The sequence below is a fragment of the Belonocnema kinseyi genome, chromosome 1, assembly GCF_010883055.1.
Source record: "Belonocnema kinseyi isolate 2016_QV_RU_SX_M_011 chromosome 1, B_treatae_v1, whole genome shotgun sequence".
Classification (NCBI taxonomy): Eukaryota; Metazoa; Arthropoda; class Insecta; order Hymenoptera; family Cynipidae; genus Belonocnema; species Belonocnema kinseyi.
The window spans coordinates 100,630,802-100,642,288 of NC_046657.1; the positions used below are offsets into that span (position 1 = coordinate 100,630,802).

General features: G+C 37.7%; 1 protein-coding gene across 1 annotated transcript in view; it reads right to left on the reverse strand.

The window, feature by feature from the left end:
* Positions 1–8,799: 8,799 nt before the first annotated feature.
* Positions 8,800–11,487, reverse strand: part of LOC117179237 (zinc finger MYM-type protein 1-like) — a 6,236-nt gene continuing 3,548 nt past the window's right edge. Inside the window, exon 2 of the mRNA XM_033370919.1 lies at positions 8,800–8,863. Coding sequence (XP_033226810.1) covers positions 8,800–8,863 — 64 coding nt within the window. The remainder of the gene's footprint in view (positions 8,864–11,487) is intronic.

Consider the following 11,487-nt stretch of genomic DNA (forward strand, 5'->3'; position numbering starts at 1 on the left):
GGTGTTTCAAGACCCCCTAAGGAAGGTTCCTGACAACTAAGTTGATTGTTATAAATTATTTCTATCTAAAATTCTACGTTGACTAGCCTGGCCGGTGGGAGGACTACTAAAAAAAACTTTAAATACTTAAAAAATTCGTGGTGGTACTTTAAAAATTTCTTAACAGATTGCCTTCGAAAAATTTGAAAAAGGTAAATAATTTTTTATTTTTTAAGAATAAATATGTGACCGAACTATCTTCAGTTCTAATGAACATAATCAAGTGATTTAAATTGGAGTTAGTAAGTTCAACTATCTGTAATAATTTACAATTTGAAGGAAGTATGTGCTTCTTGTTGCCTTCGTGCAAATCGCGATATTTGAAGTCAGTTTTTTATATAGAAAAGCAAGTGCCAGAAACCAGCGTGGGCCATTTTTCATAGGATCGTCCTCGGTTTTCCTCAGTCCGACCTACTCAGCTTGTGCCTCCGAGGCTCACTCTGCCCTTCAAACCCTTTCCCTGTGGTGAGGAAATTGTAGGACGATCCCCTGAAAAAAAACTGCACCACGCGGGGCTCTTGCACTTGCTTTTCTATATGAAAAACTGACTTCAAATATCGCAATTTGCACGGAGACAACAAGAAGCACATACTTCCTTCAAATTGTAAATTATTACAGGTATTTCAACTAAGTACCTCCAATTTAAATCACTTCATTATTTTCATTAGAACTGAAGATAGTTCGGTCGCATATTTATTCACAAAAAACAAACAATTATTTATATTGTGGAAAATTTTCGACGGTAATCTGTTCAGAAATGTTAAAAGTACCACCATGAATTTAAAAATTTTTTCCTATTATTTTTTCAATAAAAAACGATGCTTCAAAGTTCACTGCTTTTAAAAGCTATCAACTTTCCTTACTTTTCATCAGATTTTCAGATCTGTAAGGTACAAACAAGTTGTTAGAGTTTAGACTTGGCGCGTCTTTTAATATCTCGTTTGACTCTACTTCTCTTGGACGGTACTGCCTTCTGGCGCACTGCAATGATGCTCCTTGTATAAGCGAGCTCTCGTGTGTCAGTCTTGCTAGAGCAGCCCATACGAAGCGTGTATTAAAATGACTGGTTAACTCGAACAAAGGCGTACTTATTTATTTCACAATCCACACAAACCATCAGATTATGGGACCCAGTAGCGCGTTTCCACAGAGCAAGTGAAAAAGGCGATTAGTCGACAAAATTAAACAAAAGTGAAAAGTGTCTATACGAGTGTGTGCGATCTACAATCGATAGAGACTTGTGCTTTCGAAGTGATCCACGACAGTCTTTCCCCGGAATATCAGCGGCGATTCTCCCAGCTCATGGCGACGGATTTTCAAGAAAGAGACGACGCTTATCTCATCTCCACGAGGCCCCTTCTTCCCTCGACGACAGGTTATCGGCTGTGTGTTGTGCCTCCCTGCCACGAGGCAACCCTTTTCGGGTTAGGAACAACGGGGTCCGAGGAAACGACATTTTGCGACGGAGTAAGTAAATAGTTGCTTTAATTTGAATAAAAAATAAATACAAAAAAGGGGGGCTTGATCTGTGCGACAAGTGGGTCCGTAAAGGTCGGCCTCAGAGATGCCACACAGGTTGAACAAGTTGCCGGAAATGAGGGGTGCCCTGTCGCCGGGCCGGAAATGGCGGACAAAACCACCCATAGAGTCAAAGTACTCTGTGGTAAAACGGAACACGCCATAACGATGCCATATTGATTTTTATCAACTTTATTCTAAAACGACCGTAAATAAGGGAAAACTTTTGAAGTATACATGTCTAACTTATTCTATTTTGCGTTTTTTTATATACTCTTTTATAGTGCGTGGTGGTAAATCTTAACTCAATAAAAATATACGTACTGTTATATACGACCGTTTTAATGAAATAGAAAATTTGACAATCTTCATAACTATTTGAGTGAAACCTAACCCACCTCCTTCCAGGAAATAGATGTGTATTATAGATATTAGATGAAAATAGATGTGTAACGACTGTTTACCAGAAATATTCGAATAGGAATACGATAATGATTGGCTATACCAACTAAGAAATGTAAATGTATATGTACTTATGACTGGTTTAACGAAATTAAAATTAACATTTACACACGTATTTATGCTGAATCTAACCCTACTTTTCCAGGAAACAAATTCTCTTTCGTCTCTAGTAGACGATTTTGACGACAGATTATTTAGATATTAGAAATACATAAAAATTGAAATACGAAAGACATTACCCTAGTTAATAATATCTGTATGCCCCTAAGATAAAGCACTTTTTCAAGATCCGAGTGAAGGACAATCACAATATGCCAACGACGGTAGAAAAGATAGTTGAGAGGTGCAGACGTGCACTTCTCGTAGAATCACATTATGTGATCACAGTCAAAGTCATACCTGTCAATGATTCACTCTCCATCATGTTCTCATCTGGAGAGAGTATTAGGCTAAGTAGGTTCATTTATATCGTTTGTTAAACTAAATATTAATATAAGTAAATACTTTGACATCAGCTGGAAAAACAGTAACGACTGTGTAATGACCGTTGAATACGAGCAATGCATTGTCTAACGATTTTACAAGCTAAACCAGCAGACGTGGTTTCATGTTGGTCGGTTTTCACATAAATTCTGAGATGCGTGACTCGTCAATAATCTCAAAATAGGATTTTACTTGACCTAGTCACTAAAGCCTAAAATAAGTGCTAAATTTAGTTCCCTTCACAGTGACACACGCAAAGGTCAAGCTGCTTGAAGATTTTTTTATAGCTTGTGTTCGGTTTTATAAATTCTAAAGCATGCTAACGCGTTCAAATCTAGAAAGTCGGAACACAGTCATTACAACGACAGCCCCAGCATAACACGACTGATCGAATTTCACACTATACGATTTTAACATTACCATAGCTGAAAATGAAATCTAAAGGACGAGTGGAAAGACGCTAGAGCTGATCTCATAAAGGCCCAACGCAAGGCAATTTCAGACGGGGACGAAGCCGAGGAACCACTGAATTTCCCCAATCCGGTAAATACATCTGTTAAAAACATGGATCCCTCCGAAAGTGACGAGGAAAGGTTACTCGAGGAAATCAACGATGGGATCAAAAAATACGGTAACGAAGGTAAGAGTAATCTGCTTCTAACGACAGGCAACGAAGGCACGACAGGGTAGTCGACGAGAAATGACTCAAATGCGAATAGATACGATGGATAAATACATAACTAACGAGTTTGTTTCCTAATGCAGATGTGCTGACCCTAACGAAGATCAGAAACGACAGTGAAGCTATCCTTCAAAGTCCTCATTCACGGCGGTTGACGAAAGGGGGAAAGAAAGATTAACGACGGTGGAGCAGTCCAGACAAACGAGCGCGGCGACGGTAGACCAAACGACCGTTCTCAGCCCCCAATCGACCAAGCATTGACGGGAAGTTAAAACGGCTGGAAAAAATTATGGACCTCACGATTGACCTGCACAAGAAAATGCAGGACAATCTTAAAATTTGGTTGCAAGTGCGAGAGGCTGATCAGGTGAAGGTGACCAAACCCACAACTAAACAGACGTTACCCTTTCCCCGGAAAGTAGGTTTCAACTTGAATCACAGACTACCCAAACGACAGTACCTAAAGGTGCTGGTGACAAATACACCAAAAGTGATAACGACAGTTTGAATCTCAAAACAGGCAATGATAAGTTCCATCCGAAAAAGCCCCGAAGAGCGGTGACCTACTCTGACGAATTTAATATACATCCTAAACAGAATGACACTCAGACACTAACTAAACAAATGACTGACGCGATAAAAATACAGTTTATGGGTAGAGATAGTAGCATTAAACACGTGTATAAACTATTGTAAAATGATTTGATGAAACAAATCAATCCTTTCTTAGACCGTTGATATTTATTACCGTAAGACATTAATAATTTGTAATCTACGATTTGAAATCAATGAGTATAAACTAACCCAATAAACTAAATTTGAACACTTCTACGAGTTTTTAACATCTGAACTGCGAATTAACGACATGTTATATGTATTAGACACGACAGTTAATCCACCGGTAGGCCTAGACGACAAACTAAAGGAAAAACACTGTTTTAAAGTTCGAGACATTATAATTAACCGAGTAGACAGACTGTGCCATACTAAAATTTTACCCTTAAAAGACCCCGTAGATATTATAAACAAATTACGAGAGGTTAAAGGATGTGAAATTAGTATTACGAGTGTTAGTGTCCGGAAACAATTGTACTCCATACAATATAATTCAAACCGATAATCTGCGATGGAATTCCTAGAACGATTTGAGGAAATTGTAACTAATTACGAAACGATTCTAGGGTCTACCTCACTGACTGACGAAGAAAAACGAGACGCACTGTAGAATGCAATTACGTTCCAATTACCCGAAATACAATCCATTGAATTTATGACAAAAAACAAACAGGTAAAGGTCTGACATACGCCATGTTAAAAATTTGTATTCTCCAGGCTGAGGCAAATAAGGCTCAAGCAAGCATAAACACCCATCCGTCCACCAAATCCGGTACGGTTGCTTCAGCATCATACACAAGCCCGAACCCACGATAAATCCACATATACGAAAGGTGCTACGAGTGTGACGACATTGGGCATATGAAGAACGAGTTTCCAAGGAAGGGTTCGGGTCTAAGAAAGTGTTACGAGTGCCAGCAATTCACCTCACATATTGCGGCTGATTGTCCCAAACGACGGTCTAGGCTGGCAAGAGGAGGTCCAAAAGGTAAAAATTATAAAAATTATAAACATAACGAGACGTACGACAGTTATTTTCACTCAAAAACAAAAAAAAAACAATTTAAGCGGAAAAAGACAGTTTTTAACCCAAAATTCCCCAAACGAAATGGCAACGAAAGTAAAAGACCTGGAAATAAACAATACGACCATAAAAAAAAAAACACTGTATAAAAATATCAAACCGGACAAGTAGAACAAAATGCTACCGAGCATCTGAGTAATACTAAAGAAATCTTTAGCTCATTCAACACAAATACCAACGGCATTATTAAATGTGCTTATAAAGACAGTAGAGCAGATTTAACGACAGAAGGCAAAGGGGTAGTTAGTATTCTGTCTAAAACAAATAATAAAAATCCCATCACGCTAGAAAACACTATTTACGCTAAGCCCCTCTCTGAAAATTTACTATCTCTAAGACGGTTCGCGGAAAAGGGGTTGTCTATCCACCTAGACAACAATGGAGTAGATATATTTAATCCTAAAGCCAACGAATCGCTAGCGACCGGTACATATGATAGTCCCTACTGGCTAAGAGAACTCAAAATCGATAACAATAATCCCATAACTAAATCCAATTTAACGCAAGCTATTGATTTGAAAAATACAGAACGACAGGCTCATAACGTGTTGGAAATTGAAGAAGGAACCCCTACTTCAACGACTATCGAAGAAAAGAATAAGTCGATAGAAACTTTAAATAAAGACAGTACAACTAAAACGATAGTCACCCTAGACCCTAAAGTAAACGAACAAAATAACGTTCACCTATTTTCAGACTTTCATACCCTAATAACCCAAAGAAAAGTAACTTACCTGGACGAATTACCCAAAATCGACGTGACTAACGACGGTAACTACTCACTTAATCTAGACAAAAGGAGTATGAAAACAAACAAAGCCATGCTCTGGCACGTTCGTATGGGTCACGCGTCGTTGGCTTACTTGCGCAAACTAAAACTTCTTTGGAAGGGTAATATAAGGATCTTCAATCCACCACGTTTGACGATAGTGTACTCGATTGAGAAATTTGCGCATTAACTAAGTTATCGAAATTGCCTTTCCAAAATGAGCGAACGAGAGCTGAAAGGGCGTTGCAAATCATACACTCCGATGTAATGGGAAAAATCTCTCCAGCTACATTTCCTGACTGCTACCAATATATATAATATATATAACGGCTACCAATAATAATACCGGTCTTTATCGACGATTTTTCACGACTAGCTCTCGCATATTCCATGAAAACGAAGGATGAAACCGGTCACTGTCTTGAACGATTTATTAAAAGTTCGCGAAATTTAATCGGTAAGAATGAAAAGATTTGCTACCTGAGATCCGATCAAGGTACAGAGTACATGGGAGGCAACACCAATGAAGTGCTAACTCGTGAGGGCATTGAACGACAGTCTGCATGCCCAGATACACCAAAACATAACGGAGTTTCTGAAAGATTTAACCAAACCTTGCAGAAAAAGATACGAGCTATTTTATTTGATTCCAAGCTACCAGTGAATATGTGGGACTTGGCTCTGGGAGCGGCGGTCTACATATATAATCGCACCCTACATAAGTCACTTGACTTTAAAGCGCCTCTTGATAAGTTATGTCCGAATTATCATTACGACATAACCCAAATCAAAAGATTTGGTTGTTTAGCCTATTGGGCAATAACGAGGAAACCGGACTCGAACTTCTCTGCACGAGCCGTTCGCGGAATCCTAGTAGGTTATACTCGATCCGGATACGTATTTCTAAATCCTGAATCCGGTAAATTCTTTGAATCGCGCAATGTAAGATTTAACGAAAAAGTTGTATATGGCGATAGATACAAAGAAGACTCCATAAGATACTGGCATTTTCCTTGAATCAAATGAATCTACAAACGACGAAACTATACAATTTGAAGACAATGACAGTACCTCTAAAAACGACAGAACACTTTTGGAAACGGAGGGAGAAAGCTCTACTAAGAACCAGAAGACAGTACAAATGACGAGACGAGAACCGTATGACACTAGAAGTCGAAAAATCACAGACACGAGTTTTGTTAAATATCTTGACGCAAAGACGGTTTCTGAAAAATACGAATGTCCGACAATAGAGGAGGAATTTACGAATACAACCGACATCACGAACGATGAGACTCTATACTGTTTACACGCGACATTAAATAACGATCCTCAAAATTTTAAACAAGCCATAGAATCAAAAGAAAAACATGAATGGCTTAAAGCGATCAAGGAAAAGTATGACTCCTTAGAGAAGAATAAGGTATGGACGACCGTAGATAGACCAAAGGCAGAGAAAAACGGTAGAAGACATAATATAATAGATTCACGGTGGGTATTCAAGCTTAAAAGCGTAGGATCAGGGAAAACTAAATATAAAGCGAGATTAGTTATTCGAGGATTAAAAGATTCAAATTCGTACGATCTAAAGGAGATGTACGCTCCAGTCTCAAGACTAGCGTTAATACGACTGTTATTTGATGTAATAACTTCAAAGACTACGAGGTATCCCAGTAGACACAAAATATGACGACGTCTTCACGTCATCGTCACGACATCTTTACCACAACTTTACGACATCCTATGTTCATGTCGTTTCGGTGTCTTTGCGATATCGTAAAGAAATCGTCAGATCATACGACTTATTTACGATATCGTAAAGACACCTCAATGACATGGACATATGATGTAAAGATGTCGTATAGATGTCGTAACAATGTCGTAAAGACTTCGCCAAACTTTGTGCCCACTGGCATGTCAACTAGACGTTAAGACTGCTTTTCTAAATGGGACGTTAGAAGACGATGTTTTCATGGAAATTCCTGATGGAATGAAAGTTCCTGAAGGTCAAGGACGGTCCGAAGTATGTAAACTCAACAAAGCCATTTACGGCTTACGGAGTAGTCCAAAACGCTGGAACAAGAAGTTTAGAGAAGTTGCTAATTCTTTGGGTTTAGTCAACGATGACTACGATCCCTGTCTGTTCCTCAATAACTCTGGGAAATCACGAGTCATCCTGCTCATATATGTAGATCACATGCTTCTAGCTAGCAACGACACTCAAAAGGTGACGGAAATCAAATCGAAACTTATGACTGCTTTTGAAATGTCAGACCTAGGAGAACCCAAAAATTATTTATGTATTAAGATATGCAGAAACAGGAAAGTGAGAGTTATGACAATAACTCAGGAAACATATATAGACAAGATACTGACGAAATTTGGCTTTGATGACGAGTTCCCACAAAATACTCCAATGATTACACGACAGGTTGCCAATCACGAACGATGACAGAGAGAAAACAACGACAATCACTAAGGTGACACGGAAAGTTTTGATTTTCCTTATAGAGAGGCAGTTGGTAGTTTGCTGTACCTAGCTGGCCGCACTCGTCCAGATATAGCGTATACAGTAAACGTCTTGAGTAGGCATCAACTAAATCCGACCGAAAACGAGTGGAACATGGTTAGACGAGTGTTTAGGTATTTAAAGGATACCAAAAACATTGATTTGAAATATCTGGGACGTCGGGAAGATCTGATAGCCTATTCAGATGCTAGCTTTGCGGATTGTAAATCCTTAATCTCCACTTGTGGATATTTGATACGATTGTTTGGCGATACGATCGCATGGAGATCAAGCAAACAGCTATGTTGCTCTTTCAACCTGTGAGGCTGAGTACATGGCTATGAGCCAGACCTGTCAGGAAATAATTGCGAAAAGCATTCCTTGACCCGAGTAACTAACGACAGTTTTCTCCCTGCCATACTCAACGGTCACAACAGGGCCTCAACTATTTGCGAAGAAACTAGTGGTGGAAATCGACTCAGACATATGACACGTGTACATTTGGGTTATGTCAAGGAATGTGCTAAATACGAACGGGTCTTTCTAAATTAGGTTCCTTCAAAAGGCCAATTGGTTGACATTATGACCAAACCTCTTTGCTTTGAAACTTATACTAGACTACGCAATACTATTCTTAATTACGACTTCTGAACACGACCCGTGGTCACTGACGACTCGATAACATTGACGACAGTAAACAAGCTGAAAAAGGTTGATAAAATCTTACTATTTGCTAACTGTAATTTCTTTTACAGGAGGTGAACAACGAAACGACTAGCTGAGAATTGCATAACGACTGGTGACAACGACTATCCAACTTCAACGATACAGTGTTCCATATAATTAATAACATAAGTTCATTATTTCTGTTAATCTACTACTTATGAGTGTAAATCAATCTAGAATATAAAATCTAATGTTTAGAAATATTAAGGGTGCAATTAGAGTCAACCTCGGGAGGGAGTCTTAGAGTTTAGACTTGGCGCGTCTTTTAATATCTCGTTTGACTCTACTTCTCTTGGACGGTGCTGCCTTCTCGCGCACCGCAATGATGCACCTTGTATAAGCGAGCCCTCGTGTGTCAGTCTTGCTAGAGTAGCCCATACGAAGCGTGTATTAAAACGACTAGTTAACTCGAGCAAAGGCGTACTTGTTTATTTCACAATCCACACAAAACATCACAAGTTTTTAGAATATTAATTTTCGGCTCATTAACATACACAGTCTGCACCTTTAAAATGATACCTCCTTCATATACCTACCATTTTTTATTCACTTACTTTTTCAACATCAAAGCCAGAGGACTCGAATTTTCTCGCCGATAGTAGGTCTGTAAATTAATGGTAAAAGTTTTGTTTTGAATTATAATAAGCAGTCTTTTACAAAGCGTAATAGAAAAGTTTGGTATTGCACATATTTCATTATCAGCCCTTCTCCCCCTTCTACTCCGAATAATCCCTGGGATCCATGTAGAAAATTCTAAGCATATATTTCAAATATCCGTTTTATTTCAGAAAGAAATATACACAGAAAAGAGTTTGTTTTAATTATGATTCTTTATCAGGTTTATTCATTACTTTTTCATACCTAAAAAGGCAAAGAAAAATGTAACATTTAAAAAACAACAATTTTCTTGCAATGATCTAAGAGAAGATAGTTACAAAAAATAGTAATAATATGTATAATTTTCAAATTAGAAAAAAAATTTCAAGAATATTTATATAACCTGAAAATCAAATGAACAAATAAATTTAAAAAAGAAATCTTATTTAATTGAAAAGAGCAGAGGGAATTTGAACATTTAAGAAGAAAGCAGCACATTTCTTCACTTACATAAGAGAAGACAGATATAAACAATAATAAATTAATTATAGAACTATTTTTGTTTAATTTACATTGATTATTACCATACTAAATGCGAAGCGGATAAAAAGTTGAAATTTTCAGAAAATCCCGCAACTTTCCAGCATTATTCAAATTAGGTATCATTAGCAATGATATTAAGTTATTTACAAAGTTACATTTTTAACACTAATTAATTATCCACCTCACTCTAATTATAAATTGGACAAACAGTTACAAATTTCAGATAAAACCGCAACTTTCCATCTCTATTCTAAGAGAAAATGTCTAAAAGCAATGATAAACTGTTTAAGCAATTTTTGTAAGCATCTAATTATGAGCATGAAGTAGTATTTCATATATCAGCAACAATTTTTATTTAAAAAACCTAAACAATACTAATTAGCACCCAAAAATCGCAAAACTATATACTTTATTCGTGTTCTAGAGCTAATTGTAAGGAGAAATGTTGACTTTCAATATTTAATGCTGAACATTTCTAAAGAAAAAAAACTTTGAAATCGGTTAAAAAATCGAGTCGAGTGCGCGCGCGGTAATAAAAAATCGCTTACATCTCTTAAACAAAAAGAACGATTTAGCTCAAATTTGATCAAAGTCAGTACCGGCCTTTGGGGGGGGGGGGGGGGGGGGGGGGGGGGGGGGGGGCGAAGTCGGGTGCCGCCCGAGGGCGCCGAGCGAGTAAGGGCGCCGCAGATGCCCTACGCTTCATGTTGTTTTCTCTTTTACATAGGATTTAATTTAAATGTTTTAGAGGTTTTAAAAAAATGCGCGTTGATCATGACTAGATCATGACTTCCAAGAATTGAAAGAATACCATTGTTTAAAAAGAGATGGAGATATCTCTTGCTCTTTCTAACCAATGGCATTATTTTAGTTCTTGGAACCTACTATAGGTTCGCTAGTGAGATGCCGCATCTATGTTTTCTGGATCAAAAAATATATTTCTTTGTCAGGAATTTATTTTGCCGATACAGTGTGACGTCACACTTAAATGCCTGAAAGTTACAGCTACCAACAACTCCAGCGCTACAGAAAAAATCTTTGGCTATATTCAGTGAGTCAGTGCTCCAGCTGATTGATCTGAAACACGTGGTTACGTATTACGTTAAATCAAAAACTGGAGGGATAATTTTTGTTCACTGTGGTTATCTGCAGATGCATATTGAAATTTATTGTAGTTGATTATTTATTTTCTGTTATAAGGAGACGGAAGAATAATTGAAAATTTGACGAAAAATTGGGAGCACTGAGGGCAGAGGTTAAAGGCTTCTCTAGTCTAACCTAGAAACCTGTCATCCAATTCCTACCTTTATATTTCATGTAAGCACTTCAGAAGAGTATATTTTTAATTGTTTATTAACTTTGTCATAGTATCTATCATTTTACCAATACCGCTTACACGCTTATGTAAAATACTAAAATAGCGAAACGTTTTAACTTGTGATTTTCAGTAACAATGGCTT